The sequence below is a fragment of the Ascaphus truei genome, chromosome 2, assembly GCF_040206685.1.
Source record: "Ascaphus truei isolate aAscTru1 chromosome 2, aAscTru1.hap1, whole genome shotgun sequence".
NCBI classification, from domain to species: Eukaryota; Metazoa; Chordata; class Amphibia; order Anura; family Ascaphidae; genus Ascaphus; species Ascaphus truei.
The window spans coordinates 113,043,448-113,068,559 of NC_134484.1; the positions used below are offsets into that span (position 1 = coordinate 113,043,448).

Below are 25,112 nucleotides of genomic sequence, written 5' to 3' on the forward strand. Positions count from 1 at the left end.
GCAGTTTTGAACATATAAATGTATTAAAAATGCAATTAGTATAATTGAATGAATACCTAACAAGGTATCTTCCTTTGCCTTCATTAAGCTTAATCAACCCGCAATACACAATACACAATTAATGTCATAAAATATGCAACATATAAATCCAATTTGTTGGACAGGGCTATTGTAAAAAATGTGATGTTATGCATACTGTACAATGGTTGATTTTCCAAATGTCCTGATCTTCAACGAATTATTAGTTGTTGAGTACTAGGCACCGTGGCCCAAATATAAAACCACAAAGAATAGAAACCCCTTTTCTGGACAAAGTATTTGTTAGACTATATTGAATACAGTCACACACTTGGTTTTGTTATATGCAGAACCTGGAGTTTTGTTTTGATTAGAGATCTTCTTAAAGATGTTATGTACTTTGTTGCGAGTACTTGAGATTTTTCACTCAGAGGTATATACAGTAGGTGCTACCTCTCTTCAGGTTTGTATAAACTCTTGTGCCCGATCTTGGGTGATGAGATTCATTAAATATGTTGGTGTATGTGCTGTATATGTGAGTGTTTGTACCGGTAACAAGGATCTACACAGTCTTACCACAGGGCTCTGCTTAAAAAGCTTGAATTTGCCGTCGCTGCGTACCACCCGGCGTTAAGCAAAAGATCTGCTCCTAGGGTTCCACTGTATACACCAGGGTTCGCGGTCGCAGTGTCCTCCCGGTGCTGTGATAGTTACCTCTTCTGGTACTTCTCCCACCACACTGTCTCCTACATCTCTGCTCCAACTCTGCTCTAGCTCCCACGGTAGGCACGCCAAGTTCTTCCTCATCCGGTAAGGGTTGTGCAGGTATTCTACTACAGGTGCTCACAAGGCATAGGTATCTCACCCTACGAGGTATACCCCTCAGGAAGCCAAAACCTGATGAAACGTGCAGGGTGAGATACTTATGCCATATTTTATAATATTAATTGTGTATTGTGTATTACGGGTTAATTAAGCTTAATCAAGGAAAAGGAATAATTGGGTATAAGATACCTTGCTAGGAATCATTCAATTATGCTAATTGTATTTTAAATACATTTATATGTTCAAAACTGCATATCAAATCCTTTAAAAACCTCGGCATACCAGTATTGCTTCATAATATTCATCAGTTCCTTATTTCATGTGCCAGGGTGATTTTTCCTTTTTCCTTGCACATCGATAGGGGGCAGAGATTCTCCTTATTCGCCTAGACTGCAGAATACATACTTATTAGAGTCACTGATTTAAACCTGTAGTTAATATATTAGCGCCGTAAAATCATTTTCTATTGTTCAGATTTATACCGTGGCCCGAAATATTTATTGAAATGTACTATTATTGACATTATCATTTTTCTTCTACATTTTCTAAATTGTACTGACCTGTCACTTCTAGAGTCATGAACATCTTTTTATCTTTTTCTCCTTTTTTCCAACGTTGTGCTATAAAGGTGTATTTTTTCTTGATGAATGTTCCTTCTTCAACAACAACTTTCTCCAATTCTAAATTAGTTTGCTTTTCTTTGTCTAGGAACAGCTTTTGTATTACACCAATGTCGACAGATTCCAATTGAAATACGGCGGCCTAATTGAATAAATATTGGGAAACAATATTTTAAAACATGCATATGTTCTGAAGAGGAAATGAGTTATTGTATTAAATGCTGAGAGCGATGATTCTTTTTTTCTGATTACTTTTTAATTCTAGGGACTGTTACCCATTTATTTCCAAATACGTCAGTTTTCAAAAATGTTTTAAGCATGGTTGTGTGTGCAGCCTACAGTAGATGAAGGAATTAAGTTTTTTTCTGAGGAATAATATGACTATGAAGAATTAAACAACTTGGGAAGAATGTTGCAACTGGGAAGAATGTTGCAACTGGGAGGAATGTTGTGATTTACAGATAGTGCATGAGATGTTGGTAAATGAGGAGGAAGCTCTTAGAGGTCAAATGAGCAAAGAATCTTGCACAAACAAAGGGCAGAGAGGGGTTACATGGGAGAAGGAGCCGCATAATGTGCATGCAGATGCTTTTAGGTGGGTGAAGTGGCGACAGAATAAATTGTTGTCCTGGATGCTCCAGTCTAAATTGGATTTGAATTGGCAACAAGCAACTGCGGCTTTCGTTGAAAATGAGTGACGGTAATCATAGAATTGTATAGATAATAATCGAGTTATTCTATTCTTATAGAGAATGGCTGGAAAGCATGACTGGTTGATGTGAGGGTTGTTGTTGCGGTGGAACGCGAGATTACAATGAAGAGTGCAGGCCTTGGAGGGTACAGATGAAGCAAATTTACTGAGGAGATTAAGGATTTGGGGAAGGTCATTGGGAGGTTGGATTTGAAGAGGTGCTGAAGTTAGTATTACTAGAAAAGAAGATGGATGGACTGGAAATAACAGATGAAATAGGTCTGATTTCTAAGTGGTGGCGGAATAAGAGATGCCCCTTCTTATTCAGTTCTGCTATAAACTTTAGGACAGTCCAGGTCCAGGTGGTTGATAAAGGACTGAGCAGTGGAGAATGTGTAATTATTTGTAACAAGTCCCCTTTTTGTTCAGAGGACAACTGTCTACCCATTGGGATTTTGTCGTCACCCATGATGTTCTCCCGTGGGGGCTGAGGACCCACGTCCGTTTCCTCCTCCACCGAGTGGATGAATAGAGACCGCTGCATCTTCCAGGGTTTCAGCAAGTTCACATGGTAAATTTGTTTACCCTTCCAGGACCTTGGTTGAGCGATCTCGTAATCCACATCACCCGTGCGGCGGAGTACTTCGAATGGGCCCTGCCATTTGGCCAGGAGTTTACTCTCGCAACTGGGTAATAATAACATCACCTGGTCTCCCGGGTGAAACACTCTCATGCAAGCATTCTGATTGTAATGTCTCTCCGGACTGTCCTGGGCTGATCTAAGATTCTCCCTAGCAAAATGGCCGACCACATCTAGGCGCTTCCTAAGGTCTAGTATATATTGCAGGGTATTCTTAGAAGAGGACTGCTGTTCCTCCCAGGACTCCTTTAGGAGGTCTAGGATACCCCGGGGTTGGCGGCCATACAGCAGTTAAAATGGAGAGACTCCCGTGGAGGCCTGGGGAACTTCCCGCACTGCAAACAGCAGGAAAGGGAGAAGTTCATCCCAGGCTCTCTTCTCTGAATCTACAAACTTTCTCAGCATCCCTTTTAGAGTTGGGTTAAATCTTTCCACCAATCCGTCAGTCTGTGGATGGTAGACCGATGTCCGAACCGACTTGACCTCTAATAATTTTAAGACATCCTGCCTCAGTTTAGCCATAAAATTTGTACCTTGGTCTGTCAACATAACCTGGGGGAGTCCAACCTGTGAGAACAGCTCCAACAACTTGTTGGCTACTTGCTTCGCCGTTGCTGTCCTTAGGGGGAAAGCCTCAGGATATCTTGTCGCATAGTCAACTATTACAAGAATAAACCTGTGTCCTTTCGCAGAAGGTTCTAGAGGTCCTACCAAGTCTACCCCAATCCTCTCAAAGGGAACTGACACCAAGGGTAGAGGAACCAGATGGGCTGTTTTTTGTCCCTTCGGACTAGTTAGCTGGCACTCAGGACATGCCGCACATAACTTAGCAATATCACTATGCATCCCTGGCCAATAGAATCAGGATAAAATACGGTCCAATGTTTTATCCCTACCAAGGTGACCACCCCAAGGGACAGTATGGGCTAGAGTGAACACAGATTTAACAAACGCCTTGGGAACCAATATCTGACTGGTGACCTCCCCTGTTTGTGTCTGCCTATTCACCCTATACAGGATATCATTTGATAATTCAAAATGGGGGAATACTATCACCCCCTGTGCATTCAATATCTGTTCATCAATTTTTACCACTTTATCATATTGTCTGGCCAGGACTGGATCTTCCCTTTGCCTCAGGGAGGTATAGGTCTGGGTCTGGTAAATCTCCAGGGCCCATATCCACCTCCTTCTGGCCATCCCCAACCATCACTTGTGACTTCTGGCAACTAGTATGGTCACCTTGAGACCCACATTTCTGCAACCAGTTCTGTTTATCAGAGCGTCTTTGCTTCCGAATCTTTTGCACCGGTGACTACTGGGGAAAAGGTCTGCCGAGAAGGAGAACAGTTTACCAGGGTTCTCCTGAGCCATAGGATAAGGCTCCTCGTGAGAGACTGGAGCCATTAGGTCTGAAAAGAAAGGCCAGTCCCAGCCAAGCACAATGGGGCCAGGGAGCCAAGGAGTGACTCCTACTTCGAGGTAGGCCTCCTGACCTTTTACCTGTAGCCAGATTGTGGCCATCGGACACCGTTTTATATCGCCATGTATACATTCTATACTCCATGGGGAGTCAAAAGAACACACGTTAGTCGGTAACAGTCCCTGGAAGACCAGAGTTTTCCCAAAGCCTGAATCTACAAGGGCCTGGACGGGTTTTCCCCCAAGCTGGGCTGGAAGTAGCCAGGGCTTGTAATTTTCTCCAGTGAAGGCCGAGGCGACAGTCCTGCTGAAGGAACAATCCATCTGTGGACAGTCCACATGCCGGTGGCCTTGTTCTCCGCAGGCGGAACATGGAGACGGTTCCTTCGTAGGAGGGTACCGCGGATAGCGCTCCGCTGGACCGGATACTGGAGACCCGGCATCTGGTGGGTCCTGTGGGCGACGTCCTCGGCAGTTCCTCTCATTTGGCAACCAGCTGACCTCAGGAAGGGGTTGAGGGTCTTGGCGGTGCCCGGCGTTTTGACTTCTTCCATGTTGGAAGGACTGCTCCTTTCGTGGCACTTGGCGGTTTGCTTATGGAGGGGCCGTAGTTTCCCCGTTGTTCCAATCTCCCTCTTTGGATATCCGCAAGTGCTGGTGAAGTTGGATCCATCGGGTCCAGGGCACTCGCCTGATCCTCGGCCCCAAGGAAGTTCTCAACGAGTCGGACCGCCAAAGCTAGAGTTTCAGCAGCATGGCGTTTTAACCATGAGCGTGCGGAAGGGGGTATTATCTGTAGAAATTGTTCCAAAACTACTTGCTCAAGAATTGCCTCCTTAGTGCGCTCCTCGGGTTATATCCAGCGAGTACACAAGTCCAATAACCGCTGAGCGAGGACCCGGGGTCTCATCTTAGCAGTGTACTTCAGGTTCCGGGACGGCTGTCGGTAGGTCTCTGGGGTCAGACCTAAGCGATTCAGTATGGCGGCTTTTACTTGTCGGTAGTCCATTTCCTGATCTGCTGGGAGGCCCTGATATGAGGCCTGGGCTTCTCCTATGAGGAGCGGGGCCAAAGCAGTTGCCCAGCGATCTGCAGCCCAGCCCTAAGCTTCGGCAACCCTTTCAAATGTCAGTAGAAAGGCCTCTGGATCCTCGTTCGGAGCCATTTTCCTCAGGAGTACCGGAAGTTTGTTCGCAAGTTCTGGACTGGCAGACCCCTGGAATTGGGTCAGCAGCTTGGCCATCCGCTCCTCCTGTGCTGCCTGCTGCTGGGTTAGGAGCTGGGTTTGCAGCTGCAATAGTCTTTCATCTCTCTCTGCTTGTAGTCGAGCCTGCTCCTGCATTAACTGTCCCTGCTGTCTGGTCTGCTCGCACAGAAACTCTTTTAAAAAGTCTTCCATTTTTCTCATTTTTGTGTGTGTGTTTGGCCCTTCAACTGCAGGGTCCTCTCAAAATCCCGGCACTTCTGACACCATATGTTGCAGGGTACATGCAACCACACATGCGGGTTCTCTTGATAAAGCTTATTTATTGAGCCTTAAAACATACAGCACACAAAAACAAAATAGCTTCTCATCAGCAGACAAAATGAAAATAGATTCTTCTTCAGCAGACAAAAAACAAAATAGCTTCTTTTTAGCAGACAAAACAAAATAGCTTCTCTTTAGCAGACAAAACAAAATAGCTTCTCTTCAGCTTAGAAAACAAGGCAGCTTCTCTTTTGGAGTTGAACAGCGGGTGACCCTATTGCTGTACCTCTTGTAGAAGATGGCCAGAGCTTGCCAGAAGGGGGAGTATAGAGAATATAGAAAGCTTTTTTTTAAAATACTTAAGCAGCAGTTCAGGCTGCCGCCCCACCCCCCCTTTAATATGTGCATCAATACAATCCACACAACGATAAATAATTAGCTAGTTTACCGATCGATCCGTTCTCCTGTGATCGATCAGCGAAGATTAGGCTCGGGGGTTCACTAAATGGCTGTCAGTGCAGCAGAAGAGGACCACTAGATACAATTGGTGCACTGCTAGAGAGGGGGCAGGGCTCAAAATGGGGTGTGCCTGGGCCTGTTTCAAAAGTGGAAGGGGTTGTGACTTTGTAAATAGAAACAAAAAATGCTTGTTGCATTATAATACATTAAAAATGTCATTCAACGTTGTTTTAAAAAATGCTATAAGTATTTTCTCATAGTACAGAACTGATTTATTAAAAAAACAAAAAAACAAAAACAAAACCACATGTAGGATATTGCTTGGTCTGCAGCTTTAAACCTTTAGTGCCAGAGGGCACTGATACTGCAAGAGTTATTTTTACATTTATTTTTAGAAAGTATTTATTATTTAGTCATTATTATACATAATTTCATTTATTTGGAACAAAATATACAAAAAAACAAGTTGCATTTCTTTACATACATTTAACTATTCACTTCATTTTGTTATGCTGTGAATGCCAATGTACGTGCCAGCTTACAGTACAAAAAAGCTGGTATGTTGTACTGCAGTGGAGGTGCATAAAGTAATACTGTGTCACTATGATCTCTCTACAGTATACCAAACAAGTTGTAAGTAATTGAGAAAAGGATGACTTTACTGTGACATGACATCACTTCTGATTTTCATCAAATAACTTTACAAATAACTCCATGAAACGGCATTTAGTATTACTTGGGGGCCTAAAAGCTCATCATATTGTAATTAGAAAAGAAACTACCACTTTGAATATTTAAAGATGGAATGAGCAGTCATAGACTAGAACACTAAAGATCAAGCTTTGCTAATATTTTTATTTGAGGCTACAGTTGCTATGGTACCAACATCGCTAGGTATAGTGTGTCTAAAAATAGAGCAGAATCAAAGATAACATCACATTAAACAAGAGAGTAAAAAGTAATTTTTGTCTTTTTACATCTGATTTACGACTATAGACTTATCCTTTCACAAACATACTTAATCAGTCTTTCTTCCCCAATGAACTTGTGTTGCATTGTGAAATGCACAACACAGGTGCATGCTTTCTACCTATTCTTTTGCTTAAGATCTTCTTATTTATATCTCAACCATTCAGACATCTGAATCTGAAGAGCACAAGCCTCCTTCTGTACTTGAAACGGGTCAATGAGATTTATAAGCTGCTATCTTAAGGTTGCATATAAAGATTTGGTGCATCAAAATCTTATAGTATGTCTTTACTCCAAGCAATTATCTTGAAACATATCTTGCTAGGTTTTTTTACGCAAGGCAAGATCAAGAGAGCATGGCTAATGTCACCAGGAGTGGCAAGGGCAGATCTTGCTATAGGGACGTGAAAAGCTTGAAGAACCCATGACATAATCAGGGGGTTTTGACCAGCCATAATAAGCCTGGGCAGCGTTTGAGAAGCTTTCAGAAGAAGAAGGGTCCTAGTAGTGAGAGGATTGGCCTGCAGATATAGTAGGCGCGTGTGACGGAGCTCATGGCGTTGCGCGCGCCTGTCGCTTGAGTGATCCGTGGCCTTTGGGATGGGGAGGCATGACACGGAGACGTGGCCGTGACATCACGATGCTGTTTCACCCTCATTGGCTGAATCTAGCACGTGACCCGACCGTGGCACAACCAAAACAAAATCTTTTGTCTGCTCGAAAATCGCTCTTGCCATTGCTCTCCTTTGCTCCATGGCCTGCCTCATAGAGGTAAGGCCTTTTGTTCACGCCACGTGGCGTATGGACACGGCCTAAGGAGTTGTGAGAGCAGCAAGAGCAGCAAGAGCTGGAAAAGATTAGTCCAACTAGAAACAGCAGAGAGCGATCGGCGCATTTTGAAAGTCTTGGAGGGAGTGAGCATGCTGCGAGAGGTGATGTACGGGACAGATAGGGGAGCCTAGTGTTGCAGGAAGACCTACTTGGGGCCTGTTAAAGAGCAGCTAGGAAGCAGATAGAAGATGCTCTAATGAGCTGGATGCAGCTTTGAAAGAAGGTGCAAGAAAGTGCAGTGTGCACACATTGCAGAAAAAGGGGGTGTATGGGATGCAAAGCCAGATGAGGGGCATTCGTACAAGACTGATGGCACATCGCTTGACCAGTGTAGTGCTAGGGAAGCCCTGTTAAGCACCATTCTCCTCATGGCCACACTTGGCTCCTGCTCCACTGATTCTAGGGCTCCAGTTGCTCTTTCCAGTCGATTATGTATCCAAATCGGTTCATACCAATGCAGCCAAACCAACACTGGAAACTAGACTGGAAACTTGGGAAGGTAAATGGCAGATGAGGTTTAATAAAGATAAATGTAAGGTTATGCATTTGGAAAACAAGAATAAACAGGCAACATACAAATTAAATGAGGGTAAACTAGGGGAATCCTTGATGGAGAAGGATTTAGGAGTGCTTGCAGACAGCAAGCTTAGCAACTGTGTCCAAAATCATGCAGTAGCTGCAAAGGCAAACAAGATCTTATCTTGCATCAAACGGGCAATCAATAGAAGGGAAGTAAACATATTATGCCCCTTTATAAAGCATTTGTAAGACCATACCTTGGATATGGAGTACAATTTTGGTCACCACTTAGAAAAAACATTATGGAACTAGAGAAAGTGCAGAGAAGAGCTATCAAATTAATGAAGGGGATGGATAATCTGATTTACGAGTAAAGACTAGCTAAACTAGATGTATTTACATTAGAAAAGAGGGGTCTAAGAGGGGATGTGCTAACTATATACAAATATATTCGGGGACAGTACAAAGAGCTTTCAAAATAACTATTCATCACAAGGGCAGTACAAAGAACACGGGGTCAAGGTTTGAGGAAAGTAGATTTCACCAACAACAAAGGAAAAGATTCTTTACAGTAAGGGCAGTTAAAATGTGGAATTCATTACCCATGGAGACTGTGATGTCAGATGCAATAGATTTAAAAAAAAAAAAGGTTGGACATCTTTTTAGAAAGGAAAGGTATACAGGGATATACCAAATAAGTAAGCACCGGAAGGATGTTGATCCAGGGAGTAATCTGGAGCCAGGAAGGAATATATTTTCCCCTTATGAGATATCATTGGATGATATTTCACTGGGGTTTTTTGTTTGCCTTCCTCTAGCTCAATATACTGTAAATACGGATATAGGATAAAGTATCTGTCTTTTAAATTTAGTATACAGTAGGTTGAACTTGATGGACGCATGTCTTTTTTCAACTTCATCTACTATGTAACTACAGTATGTAATACTGGACCACACTGTAACCCAGGGAACATAATCTAAAGACAGCATGTGATGGAACCAATAAAAGATTGGGCGTCACTGTTTGGACTCTGGGTGTGTGGGCCATATTTACTAAGTGATGGCATGTGATAAGACACCTTACAACCCACTTCACTGGGACATAAGGTGTCTTCCATTGTTAGACGGTAACTTATGGAATAGTGCTACTTTGTAAATATGGGCTTTTACCTTTTAAATGTGGCCCAATATACTGCATTGGTTGTGTTTATTTGTTGTAAAACTGTTTTTATGTGTTTGTTGCGAATTGTAAATATTCCACCACTTTCCTTTCTTTTCTTAAAGTTTTATACTGTATACCTGTGTGCGCTTGACTGATTTCTACCAGCAGGGTAAGATGAGCTCATGGTGCCTAGTAGGCACACACTACTATTAAAGTCACACAATAGAACCTACATTCTATAAGTGTACAGTATTTAATCAACAACTACAAACCTTCAAGATCAATGGGATTATCTGGCTTCATCACATTGATAATTAGGAATATTAGGTTTGCGTAAATGTTTCAAAGTGGTTTGTGTGCTCCTCTTGCATCGGCAAGCAACATGTGGAGTGTTTAAGGGAGAGGTTGCTTGGAACAGAATAAAGATGAGATGTTTAAATGTCTGCGTCTATGAATAGTGCAATCGACATTTCCGCACTGTGTGCAAATGAACGCACATTTCCTGCACTGAATTATGGCACATTGGGTCATCTTGATACATACAGTATCACCCAGAACATTGGGTAGCTGTGGTGGGAATTCAACCTTCAATTTTGTATATGCAAGTTCAACACCACTACTGTATTCAACACGATTCCAAGGTCTGCATCTGTTCCAGATTTTAAAACATGAACATTTTCTAATACTAGAAGTCCTCAGTTGAAGATTTTGCAGCTGTTTATATCTATTTTTGGTATAAAACGAGTACAAGCATGGCAATAAATAGAGAACTAGAAATAAAAGGTCAGATTAGTAGTGCTATCAATTCTAAAGCAGCTGGGGGGACTGGATTGCATGTGCTACATTCTCTCTTATTGGGAGTAGGGACAGGATATGTTCATAGGATTTTAAACGGCTATCTTAACTTCTTTAGGGGCAACAATTATGACTCTTTATTGCTTTTCTAACAATACAGTCCCTCACTTAAAATTCCTGCTACTATTCCTATGATTGATCCTCACCAACAGCAGAAAGTAACATGTAAAATTAGAAATGAGACTGCATGTGAATTTGTATTATATGTGCTCTTAGATTATGGTAAAAAGATCTGCAGTTAGGATACACTTTTTTTGTACATGAGTTTACCCTGCAAAATAAATGTGTAAAAAAAAAAAACTTGTATTTTGAAGTTCACTGGAATAGTTTGCAATATACCAAAAATAGCCCATACAGTATGCTGGCAAAAAAAGAGAAATTGTATAATTTATAAGCAAGCAAAAATGTAATAAGAATATGACCACTCTGGCCCATTATTAAGTGGCCTGGTACAGTATGTTTTAAATAGAGTATGTTAAATATTTGTATTATAGGCAGACAAACTAATACTTAACCTGTCCCTTGATGGAAAGGTCCTCCCCTTTACTGAGCTTTCTTCTTCCTGTGTCACCCAAGGTTCCTTGCAATGTGATAAACACATTTGTATTCGTAATCAACTCAGAGGATTGGCCAGTAGTAATGTAGACATACACAGCATACGTCTTCACTGAAGGAATTAAAAAGAAAGGACAAAAAGCATTAAGGTCCATATATATTAAGTGGTGCTATTCTATAAAACCCCTCTTTGGTGCCTGTACGTAATGGGCCATAAGGTGTCTTAAAATACCAGTAGGTCTCATACAGAATAGCATCGTTTTGTAAATATGGGTTTATATGTTGTCACTGAAAGAATTAAAAAAGGTATTGAAAACATGAAAGCAGCAATCCACCCAACCTTTTAACAGGATGGCAACTGGGAGCTGACCCATGCTTTTTTTCAGCTCTGTGAACCTTCTGTGTCCTGTGATAGTTACCAATTAAAGGAGCATTCCAACAACAACAAAAATGTTTCAATAAGAATTAGATATGGGGTCGCCAAAACTGAACAACATTCATTTCCACTCCGGGGACCCCCTGCTTCCACAGGTATATACCTCCAAAAGGTCCTGCTTGTTCCATATGCAGGTTTAAAGCTCCCATGACAGATGACAGATAACATTGCGGCCTCCTCTTGGCTCCCATGCCGTGGGACATTTTAACCTCCATATTCTTCTCCCAGTTATGTATGGTAGCGGCAGCACCTATGGAGGTATGTATCTCGAGAGCCAAGGGGGCCCTGGAGCTGAAATCAACGTTTCAGCTCCAGAAACCCCCTGCTTCATACCTGGACAGCAAAAAAACACCCTGGGTTTTAATCTCCCTCCTGGAGAAACAAGGGTTGCCAAATCTCGGGTCAATAGGAAGTCGCAACATCATTGGTTGCAGATTCCTATTTGCCATTTGAATCCCTTTTTTAAAAATCACTAGTAAGTAACTCGGGAACCGTTGGGTCCCTGGAGCTGAAAATAGTGTGGTTCTGCTCATGAGGAACCCCGGTTCCCAACCTGGAAAATTGGGAGTTAGTTAAAGTTGACAGCTGCATTAAAGCCCATATTTACTAAGCTGTGTTATGCCTTAGACAAGCATGGCCAATTGAATGAGGCACAGGGTGTCTTCCAGCACAGAAAGTTGCCTAATGAGATAGAACCGCTTAGTAAAAATTAGCCTGCAATAGTAAATAAGTGCCATATTTCCTAAGCAGCGCTAAGCTATAAGGCACTGTAACAGGGACTTATCCTTGTTTGGATAAAACCTGCCTCAGAGCTCTGAATCCAGCATGGAGCTGGTTAATTGCAGCCAATCAATTAGCCAGTCTCCACCTGGACTAGTAAGAGCTCTGTAAAAAAGCCTCATGTGAGACACAGCAGATGTTTTCCTCAGCACACAACAGTGCTGACATGAGGAGAGGGTCTTGAATATACAGAGGAGGACTGTGTATTGACAGCAAGACACAAGGGGACCAGACCTATTTTCCTGAATGCAGAGGACCCAGGAACCTGCCAGAGGGTGGACCCTCAAGCACACCAAGACACCTGGACACAACGGACCTGAAGGGCCACCTAATTTAAGGTACCGCTGAGACTTTGGGAGTGGTAGGCTGGAAAGGGGCTTATCCTCCCGGACTTGTGAGAGGAACTGGGGGAAGTAAGTTAGCACTTAGAAAGGGATAGGTGTTTGTTGTTTTTGTATATTTTTGTTTGCTGTGCTGTTTAAAGGGCTCAATAAAGCCATATGTTAATTTCACCATAAACAGTCTTCATTTGCATACCTTTGGCACTGTCAATCTAAAGTGCTTTTCTGAAAGCAGCAGTCACCTGTGTTAACTTTATCTTGATTTAACTGAAATAGAAATGGCTCTACCCAGTGGCGTAGCTATAGCCCGGAAAAAGCCCAGGGGCCCGCACTCTTGGGGGCACGCTCTCTAGGGTGACCAATGCATATTTGCCAACTGTGCATGTGCGAAGAGCGCTTGCCGACTGTGTATGTGCAATCGGCACTTGCCAACCACACGTGTGCGTTCAAAGTTTACCGGTCACGCATGCGCAGACAGCAAGCGCCAATCGCACATGCGCGGCCAACGCAATAGAAACATTTTGCCCAGGAGCCCACCCATGTCTACCTACACCACTTGCTCTAACTCTATGAAACACAACAAAGAGTTAACACTGACAGCAGTATAACATCTCATCTTCCACACCTGCAGTGTTTAATCTGCCCCCTGACGATCGAGTGGGCGGATAACGATCATCACATACAGCCTTGTGCCTGTCTTCTGATTGGCTTACAGCTCTTTATATGCTCACCGATCCCTGCTCCAAATCGTCTGAGCATAGTTACTCTTCCCTGCGATGAAGTGCTACCCACAAGCAACCAGCTTGCCTTGTCCTGTTTTGTCTTGTGCAAATCCTGCTTCATCTGTCTTGTCTCTTAGTAACCTCGACCTTGGCTTGTACCTGGACTCCCGCCTGCTCTTATCCATGACCTCGGCTTGTACCTGGACCGCCGCCTTCTCCTATCCATGACCTCGCCTTGTACCTGGACCCCACCATCTCTACTCCTGGACCTCGGCTACACACAATGACCATTCTACCTTCTCCAACCCTAGACCACTGCGAGTATCTATTCTATTCAACTGTCTCCTACACTGACCCGGACACACGACTACGAATCTGCACACCGGACGCACAGTCGCAGCTGCAGGTTGGTGTATACAGAAATCCCCATCTCAGTCTCGTGGTTCTGTCCTGTTTGTGGTGAGCACCCGTTACAGTACCAGGGCACAGAATTTACAGGACCTTTAGATGGGGATCCAGGCAACCCTTCAAACGGCTACCGAGAGACAAAATAGATCAGTGGATAATCACCAGAGGCCATCACATCCATACTCCGTCTGGGATAAGGTATGGCTCACAACGGGAAGCATCTGTTTACGCCAGCCTTCTGCTAAACTCGGACCATGGTTCATTGGTCCGTACAATATTACCCAGAAAATCAATGAAGTCACCTTTCAACTGGAGCTTCCCTCCTCATTAAAAATTCCCACCACTTTCAATGTGTCCTTTCTGAAACCTGTGGTGACGAGTCGCTTTTCTGAGGATCCTCCCCCTCCTAGTCTGGTAAATGTTGAGGTCAAATTGAATATGAGGTGCAATAGATACTTGACTCTCGTAACTCTAGAGGATCGATTCAATATCTGGTTAATTGGAAGGGGTACAGTCCTTGGGAGAGGCGTTGGGTGAAGTCTCAGGATCTTCATGCGCTAGCCCTGGTCAAAGCGTTCCACCATCAGTGAGAAAAACCAGGACCTGGTCGCCCAGAGTTCAACCCTGAAGGGTGGGATACTATAAGGGATCTGTCTGAAACATCCAGGATGACTACTGACAGGAAGTGATGTCATCTTGTCCAAAGCTACCACAGACATCTTGCTTCCTGGCAAATCCTGCCCTTACTCCCCTGACAGGAAGTAAGCCTCTCTCTGGCCTTTAAATAGTAGGAAGTTGCCCTTGGACTTTGCTTGGGCAAAGTACTTGTTACCTTGTCCTGTCTGAGCTCTGCCTTGCCTTTCTTTTGCCTGCTGCCTGACTTGACCTTGGCTGATCCTGACTACCCTTTGCCTGCCGCCTACCTCGACCTTGGAACTGGACCTGAATACCATTTGCCTGCCTCAACCCCGGAATCGTACGTGACTACCCCTGCATCCCAGGCCTCTGATCCCAGGCCAAGGTCGGTGTATTGCTCCCTATCTCTGCCCTGCGGGTCCGTATCCTGTCTTGCAGTCAGCAACATTAGCTTCTTGCATTTTTACGTAACTCTCACTCTCATTATATGGGGCTGTGTATTTATTAATGTCAGCTTGCCTCCCCTTTACATTTGCTTTAACCAGCATATAACCCATATACATATAGCCTTATACATACATTGGTTATATTTAATATCAGTGATGTGTATTTTCAGGGCATGTCTTGCCTAGCACAGAGTTTCTTACACCGGCCAGTGTCTTTAGGGGGAAGGGTGATTACATTTTCAACTGCAACTGATTGTGTTACAATCTATGCATTAGTTCAGTGAATTATTTTTCTGTATACCTTGGTTATATCTTTAGGTATCTTGATCTTTTTGCATATCAACTACATAATTCAAACAGTTAGCTTAGGTATTATGGGTTCTCCTCAGACCATTTTTAATATTTTTTTTGTGTGCTGTAGATATTGCTTAATAAATGTAATACTTTTGAATACGCTTTAGTGCTTTTTATAGGCATCTGTTTGCTTCTTGATGCTATATATTTTCTGCCTTTAAGCTTTTCATGTATAGCCTAATAGAAATTCTTCTCCTGAATATAGCATCTACTATACCATCAGCCATTTCAGGTATTTTGTTTATATATATATATATATATATATATATATATATATATATACATTGTCTCAATTTGTGTATGCCATTTTTTGTTTTTTGTTTTTGAATCTGTGTTATGTATTTCTTTGCACTTTTTTTGCATTTTTTGAATTTTTGCTTTATTTTTGCATTGTGTGGTTCTTCCACATTAGCTCTTCATTGGTTGTGCCTGTATTTTGTTGTTTATTTTTCTTTTTTATAACGCCTGATCCCTATCTGCCCTTTGTGTTTTTCCGTGATGTTACACTATTATGCTCTTGCCTTCACGTTAGGTCCAGCCTTCCTTCTTTCTGCCCTACTTTTATGTACTCACTCCTTTTGTATCTTGGGATTCCCTGGATCACCCCCCTTCCCGTCCCCCCTTTTTTGTTTTTCACTATATTGTTTTTTTCTCCACTTCATTATGGCTATTGGATGCTATGACATTTATTCATTATTTATGCCTTTTTACCCATGTATGCTGCGCATGCGCTAGGACGTTTATTGTGTCTATATTGTGACTGCATTTGCTGTGTGTGTCTCCTTGACATTGTTGGTAAATATTTATTTATTTTCATTCAGTTATGCTAGCTCATGTACCGCTCACGCGTCATGTCATCAATCCTTCTCAGCACAGTGTACGCATTGATCGTTCGCGTCCTCTAGGAATTCTTTTTATATATTTTTTGTATTAGCCAAGCAGACTGTGCATGCGCGATACTCTTGTTTAATGCCGTAATGGTTCCGTAGATACGGGAGACGCCACCCGACACTGCCGCTTCCCTGTGCCGATGTCGGAATTGATTGGTTAGTGATTACAGCTGTTTAGCATCACGGTATTCATGTACGCTGCCCATGCGCTTTTACGTTTATTCTGTCTTTATTGTACCTCCATTTGCTGTGTGTGTCTCCGTGACACTTTTGCTAAATATTTATTTATTTCCATTCAGTAACGCTAGCTCATGCACCGCTCATGTGTCATGTCACCTATCCTTCCCAGCCCAGTGCACGCATTGATCGATCGCGTCCTCTAGGTTTCCCCCTTATATATTTATTTTCTGTAGTTGCCACACATGCTGCGCATGCGCGCCACTGTTGCCTTTGTCGTAATGGTTCCCTAGATACGGGAGACGCCACCCGACACTGCTGCTTTCCTGGGTTGACGTTGGAATTGATTGGTTAGTGATTACAGCTGGTTAGCATCACGGCCCAGCCTATCAGGGATTTGTTTGTTAGTTGGTGGTGGGTATATATGTTTGTCAGGTTTTACTATGTATTGAGCACTCCCTTGAGAAAGGTCCTGTGTCAAGGACCGAAACGTCGGGTTTTTGTGCCGGTTTCTCTTCTGAATACACGCTTTTTTGTACTACCTGAGTGTGCTGTCTCTTTCTTGCCTCGTGATCCTGGGAACCTGGAGTTACCTGGTAAGGAGCTTATCTATATATATATTTATATATATAAATTTTATATATAAAATTGAATGTTGTGAGGTTGGGGCTAGATGTGGTGAATCTGATTGGTCCTCAGCCTCTGGCCAATCAGATTGGTGGCTCTATGATGTCACCCAACTGCCACTCTCTTCTTCTCCTTACCCGCAGCTTACTTTCCCTCTCGGCCTCACCCAACTGACACACACACACACACACACCCACACACATTCCTCTTCACCCAGCTCACCTCCCCACCGGCTCCCCCCCCCATCACTCCCCCAGCTCACCTCCCCCCAGGGAATCCACCAGGCTCACCCGAGCCCCGGCCAGCAGCAGCATGCGGGTAGTGTCGCCGCCGACACAGCTCCGTGCGGGGGGGGGGGGGACCGCCGCCACCTCCAGCCGCCTCTCCCCCACCACACCGTTTCTCAGCAGCGCCTCACCTCCCCACCCACCGCCGACACAGCTCCGCGCGGGGGAGGGGGAACCACCGCTGCCGCCAACACCCGCCTCTGCCCCACCACCCCCCACCCTCTCTCAGCAGCGCCTCACTTCCTCCCCACCCGCTGCCGACACAGATGCGGGGGGGAGTGGGAAGGACAACACCACTGCAGCCACCTCTGAGCCCACCACCACCACCCCCCCCTCTCAACAGCGCCTCACCTGTCCACTCGCCGCCGACACTAGCGCGCCACCGCCAGTCAGCAGGGGGAGGGAGTCAGGAGAGAGGGGGGGAGAGGGAGTCAGGAAACGGGGGGTGGGGAGGGAGTCAGGAGAGAAGGGGGGGAAGCCCACATATAAATACATACTGACTGATACACACTGACTGACTGACACACACTGACTGACTGACACACACTGACTGACTGACACACACTGACTGACTGACTGACACACACTGACTGACTGACTGACACACACTCACTGACTGACTGACACACACTCACTGACTGACTGACACACACTGACTGACTGACACACACTGACTGACTGACACATACTGACTGACTGACACACACTCACTGACTGACTGACACACACTCACTGACTGACTGACACACACACTCACTGACTGACACACACACTCACTGACACACACTCACTGACTGACTGACTGACACACACTGACTGACTGACACACACTGACTGACTGACACATACTGACTGACTGACACACACTCACTGACTGACTGACACACACACTCACTGACTGACACACACACTCACTGACTGACACACACACACTCACTGACTGACACACACACTCACTGACTGACTGACACACACTGACTGACTGACTGACAAACACTCACTGACTGACTGACACACTTACTGACTGACACACACTCACTGACTGACTGACACACACTCACTGACTGACTGACACACACACTCACTGACTGACACACACACTCACTGACTGACACACACACTCACTGACTGACTGACTGACACACACTGACTGACACACACTCACTCACTCACTGACATACACTCACTCACTGACTGACACACACTCACTGACTGACACACACTCACTGACTGACTGACACACACTGACTGACTGACTGACAAACACTCACTGACTGACTGACACACACTGACTGACTGACACACTTACTGACTGACACACACTCACTGACTGACTGACACACACTCACTGACTGACTGACACACACACTCACTGACTGACACACACACTCACTGACTGACACACACACTCACTGACTGACTGACTGACACACACTGACTGACACACACTCACTCACTCACTGACATACACTCACTCACTGACTGACACACACACACTGACTGACACACACACACACACACACACACACACACACACACACACACACACACACACACACACACACACACACACACACACACACACACACACACACACACACTGACTGACACACACACTCACTGACTGACACACACACTCACTGACTGACTGACACACACTCACTGACTGACTGACACACACTCACTGACTGACACACACTCACTGACTGACTGACACTCACTGACTGACTGACACACACTCACTGACTGACTGATACACACTCACTGACTGACTGATACACACTCACTGACTGACTGACACACACTCACTGACTGACTGACACACACTCACTGACTGACTGACACACACTCACTGACTGACTGACACACTGACTGACTGACACACACTGACTGACTGACACACACTGACTGACTGACACACACTGACTGACTGACTGACACACACTGACTGACTGACTGACACACACTCACTGACTGACTGACACACACTGACTGACACACACACACACACACACACACACACACACACACACACACACACACACACACACACACACACACACACACACACACACACACACACACACACACACACACACACACTGACTGACACACACACTCACTCACTGATGGACACACACACTCACTGACTGACACACACTCACTGACTGACTGACACACATGGACTGACTGACACACACTCACTGACTGACTGACACACACTCACTGACTGACTGACACACACTCACTGACTGACTGACACACACTCACTGACTGACTGACACACACTGACTGACTGACTGACACACACTCACTGACTGACTGACACACACTCACTGACTGACACACACACACACACACACACTGACTGACACACACACTCACTGACTGACTGACACACACTCACTGACTGACTGACACACACTCACTGACTGACTGACTGACACACACTTCCCCCCTCAGTCAGCTCAGCTGCCAAACACACGGGGGGCACGGAGCTGTGAACGAGGGGGGAGGGGGGAAACAAAGCATTGAATGGGGGGGGGGGGAATCGGAGCTGTGAACAGTGGGGGGAGGGGGGCGCAGCTCTGAACAGCTGTTAAGAGGGGGGAAGGGAGTTGAGAGGGAGAATGGGGGAGCCAGAACATTACATCACGGGCAACGCCGGATATATCAGCTAGTATATATATATATATATATATATATATATATCATGATATAAAAATAAATACAATAAATAGAAAATGTCCGATCATTACAGTAATTCACATCCATTGTGAATACACATTCAAACGGTTTTACTTTTCCAATTTTTTTACTTTTGATACATGGAGCCCCAAGTCTCTTTCTTGGTGCATGTGCATAAATAGGCTGTCTTAATTTGTGTTTTTTTTTTTTTATGAAACATTGTTATAAAAATATCTATATTAAATACAAGTGGAAACTTAATACAAACCTGTAAGTATAACACCGCCAGGAGCCAGGACAGGTAGTTCAGCCGCTGACTTCTTTCCGCCACTTACGAAATTTCGAAGAAATGGAAATTCAAGTGTTTCCTTTGTTTGTTTATTCTGCAGCTTCACCTACAGTAATTTGGGGGGGGGGGGGGGGGAGGGGAAGATGTATTTGTATTATTACTTGTATGAAAACAGACAAACCTCTGTATGTGTAATGGTCAAAGAAAATAAACAACATTATCTGATTCTGTGCTTTATTGGGACTTCATCTAAACAGTCCAGAGTTGCTGACCAAATGTACATGGAAACATTAGCACAAAACTAACCCTCAGTAAGGCTCAAATCCAGAGGTCCGCTAAGTGACTTAACGAGACACCAACCTAAGTAAACGTCTCATTAAGCGTTAATGAGTATCTTTAAAGCCCAATAACTTTAGGTTAAGTCAGGTTTTCAGCCGGAAAGGGCATTGCATTAACTGTGACAGACATTAGTGCTAATGATAGGCAAAAGAGGCCTTTCCCCTATTAGCACATTACAGTATCTACCCACAGAGTCCTTTAACGTTATTGCAGGAATTTAACGAGACATTAGTTACAGTAAGCCAATCCTACAGGAGGCATAACTCCCATTCAGACCCCAAAATGTAGCTTTTGCTGGAACAGAAAAGATAGACCACAACAAACCCTCCTTTATACAAGATATGGAAAGATGCCTGGGAACAAACCTGGACACACCTGAGATACCTGGGAAATATGCAAGTATATTCAAATGATTAAAATGAGTATATTTTTCAGGTGTTCAGTTTTGTTCACAGGTATCTCTCCAGGTATCGTACTGTATGAAGGAGTGTTTGGAAAGGTATATAGGTGAATCGGTACTTTCTTTCGTGGATGCACATTTACGAAGCTCTGTGGATCTGGCCATAAATGGCAGAAGTGAAAAGGAATAATTCCTGTGCACACCTACATTTTACATGAATGCAATGGGGCACTGTGCAGGATTTTAGTTCAAACAAACAAAACCGAGATCCTTGCTGTGCTTATTATATATAGTACTGTAAAAAGAACATGTCAGAGTTGGAAGAATAATAACTATAAATGCTGCTGTTATTCTTTAAATTTGAGTTCATTACCAACGGTGTGCCCATTACTGTATGTGTGATCTCTGTCTCAGAAAATGTCTTTCCCACAGTGATAAACTGTGGATATGTATGCAATGCTGTCAAGAAAATCAGGGTTATACCTGCACTGGTAGGAGGGATTTATTTACACATACCCAAGAGTTTTGTATAAAAGTAATTGTTTAAATGTCTGATTTAAAATTGAAATGTTCAAAGTAGAATAGAGCAACCATTATTTGTAATCGTGTTTGTTAAATACTGTAAGATTAAATATACGTATAAATTTAGGATAGGATATGACTATTATTGTTATATAATTACATCCTGATTTTTCTTTCATTAGTTGGTGACTTTTTATGATTTTGTACCCGCTTTAGCTTCTGATTATGGAATAGTTCTAGGGGTTCATTGAACCAGAAGATCTTGGTGGACCGCCACATGGATACGGCAAATAGTTTTATATTTCTATAAACCTCTTCATTGCCAATAAGGCTACATAGTCTATCTTTGAGGGAGCCAATGTAGTCTCACTAGCACACAATGGAAGGATGATTTATTTTCTTTAATATTGCAGTTAAATGGTTAAATCGTAGATGAGGTTGAAAAACGATATATGTCCAGTGAAACATTATCCAATGATGTGTCATAAGGGGAAAAAAAATCCTTCCTGACTCCAACATTGGCAATCAGATTTCTCCCTGGTTCAACATCCTTCTTATGTTTACTTATTTGGTACATCACTGTATACCTTTCCCCTCTAAAAAGATGTCCAACATTTTTTTTGAAGCTATCTATTGTATCTGCCATTGCAGAAACCTCCACACTCACATCTCTCTCTCCACCCATGCGGGATCAGACAGCAGATCCCCCATAATTGGCTCCAGTCAGCGATGTCTGGTGCAAACTCCACACTGCCTATCATCCAGTTAATACAAACCCAACAGTCAAGCATGGTAGTGGCAACATCATGTTATGGGGATGCTTTTCTTCAGCAGGGACTGGGAAGCGTATCAGGATAATGGTGAGAATTGATGGTGCAAAGTACAAGCGAGTTCTTGAGGAAAATCTGTTTGAAAGAATTGGAAATGCCTCATGTTTCTGAGGAACGGAAGGAGACAGGGATCATAGAGGTGTGATGCTTGGGGAGGTGGAGAAGTAGTTGGCTGGGGGAGAAATGGTCCAGGGAAGCCTGGTTCTTTGGGGCTGCATTCCACATTCTCTGATGGTATTGGAACGTCATATGAACTTTGTATTCACAGCTGCATTGAATCTGAACACCCCCAGTGTACATCTGTGTTGTTCCAAAGGCAGACAGCCTAATGGGGTTCCCCAAGAACTGCTCCCCTCTGCACAGCACCAGCGTGTTAAGGGTTAACATTTGCTTGTACTTTGTGGAACGTCAACTCCACCCACTGGAGAGTTAATGAGCCAAGAAGCAAAAATGTTGTATTCACAGCTGCATTGAATCTGAAACACCCCCAGTGTACATCGCTGATGTTTGGTGATGTTAAAGCTGGTCTATTTCAATCTGAAACTCACCAGCCCTTTATCCCCTGCACCCAATTTTCCAACTCTATCTTCTGTTCATGAAATGTCTGTGAATTGACTGTATAACCTCTGTTCTTTTAATTTAACTGTGTATTTTTATAACTCTGTGCCCATACTTGAAAACGAGAGGTAACTCTCAATGTATTACTTAAGTAATAATCCCCGAAGAACAGGGCATTACTGGCCAATACTGCCCTGGTTGGAAGAGTTGAAGGCCTGAGGCGATTATTACTATTATAGGCTAAATGTAGGCTTTTTTCATAAATAATAGACACTTTTGTATAGTTATATAGATTTTTTTATTAAAATAAAATGGTAAATACATTAAACCACCTCAAATACGCTTACACTGCAGATATCTATATCCACTGCTGCTGACACTGATACACACACACACACACACACACACACACACACACACACACACACACACACTGCAGCTCTACACACAACACATCACATCTACACACACACAGCAGCTCAACACACAACGCAGCAGCTCTACACAACCACACAAACTGCTGCTACACACAATCTCTGCTGCTGATGCTACACACACACACACAATACAACAGCACAGCACACCACACACACACTGCCTGCTGCTGCACCACCGATAAACACTGCTGATGACACTGACACACACACACAAACACTGGAGCTCTATACACACACACACACATTAGCTCTACACACAAACAGCAGCTCTACACACAAAACAGCAGCTCTACAAACACACAAACTCTGCTGCTGCTGCTGCTGCTGCTGCTGCTGCTACACCAATAAACACTGCTACTGACACACACACACACACACACACACACACTAGACAGACAGAAACTGCAGCCACAAACAAACTGCAGACAGCCACATATACACTGCCGACACAGTTTATCCGAGTGCGGCTCATTCCGCAAGCCGGGAAATGTCCCGGCTTGCGAGCCGCACTCCCTCAGTGTGCCGCGCATCACCGATGCGCGGTCACACATCATCGGGTGCCAGCGCCCCCTGCACGCGCATCCAGGGCTCCCCGAGGGAGCCCTGGTGTCCCGCGATCGCGGGGACGGCGGCAGGGGGTTCCGGGGGACCCGGCGGACCCGGCAGCGGTAGGGAGAGCGCCCCGATCGGAGGGCGCTCTTCCGCTGCTTCGGCGCGCGCCCGTCACCCTCCGGCGCGCGCCAGGATACTGCTGCGGCCAAGAACGGGCAAATGCTCGAATAAACTTGGCCGCAGCAGTACTTACTTTGCAGTCTCCCAGTATCCCTCTCTCCCTTTCTCCCTCCTTCTATCCCTCTCTCCCTCCTTCTCTCCCTCTCCAATTCAACTGAATCTGCTCAATCAGTTCAGTTCACGGAGGGAGGGGGAGGAGTCAACCCGTGGCTGATACTTCCTGACAAATCCCCTGCCCTGTCTGAGAGCTGTTCCTGCCACCAGACCAATCCCCTGCCCTGTCTCAGAGATGTTCTGAAAGCTGATTGGATGGAAATAAACACATTGGAAATCAACACATTGCAAGCAGCAAAAATTCCGGGCATTACTGATTGGATAATGGCCGGAATTTTAACCAATCAGAGAGCAGGGTTTTCAATAATGTCGGGAATTTTACTGATTTAGCCTATAATTTCTGGTAAAACATTTTTATAAATAAAAAAATAAATGTCATGTGTGATCAGAAAAGCATAGAGGGGTGGGGGGGGAGTTAAAGTTGCGTTCACCTTAACTTTAACATTTCCAGACTTTTCAAGGATTTGCTTGCAAACATTACAAACCTTAACTACACTTTAACTAAGTTTTTTTTCAATTGAATATATATATATATTCTATATAGGATTTGCACCCATCATCTTGATTTCCCAGACGGAGTGCCTACTGTTCTTGTTTATTCGTTATATATATACCGCAGATATGTTGACTGAAAATTGAACTGAAAATTTTAGTTTGCTCAAAATGCAGTGGTACATTAACAAATCCTTAGGACGAACTTACAGTAAGAAGATTGTAGTTAAAAGTGTAGAAAAACTGGAGGAAAGGTCCCGCACGAAGGACCGAAACGTTGGATATGAAGTCTTGTTAATACAACATTTTTTTGACTACCTTTTGGAGTGCTGCCTCTTGATATTCGTCTCAAACACAGTATTGGCTGTGTAGGTGTGGGTATAGTGGGATTGGGTGATGTGGGTAGGTAAGAAGGGAATGAGATTAGGCCCCTCAGAGGAAATGTGGAAAGGGTTTAACCCTTTGAATGCCTTAGTGGTTAGTAAGGCATTGTAATCCTTCATGGCATGCAATGTGTATTTAGGAAGGGTGAGGTGTTAGGATTATTAACACCTTGCTTTCCATAACGTGCTA

At 44.0% G+C, this 25,112-nt stretch overlaps 1 protein-coding gene across 3 annotated transcripts in view; it reads right to left on the reverse strand.

Annotated features, from left to right (window-relative positions):
• Positions 1-25,112, reverse strand: part of RP1 (RP1 axonemal microtubule associated) — a 452,067-nt gene that overhangs the window by 67,447 nt on the left and 359,508 nt on the right. For all 3 annotated transcript variants that reach the window (XM_075584311.1, XM_075584310.1, XM_075584309.1), the window contains 3 exons: positions 20,095-20,221; positions 10,995-11,146; positions 1,404-1,605 (listed from right to left, as the gene is read on the reverse strand). In XM_075584311.1, coding sequence (XP_075440426.1) covers positions 1,404-1,605; positions 10,995-11,146; positions 20,095-20,221 — 481 coding nt within the window. The remainder of the gene's footprint in view (positions 1-1,403; positions 1,606-10,994; positions 11,147-20,094; positions 20,222-25,112) is intronic.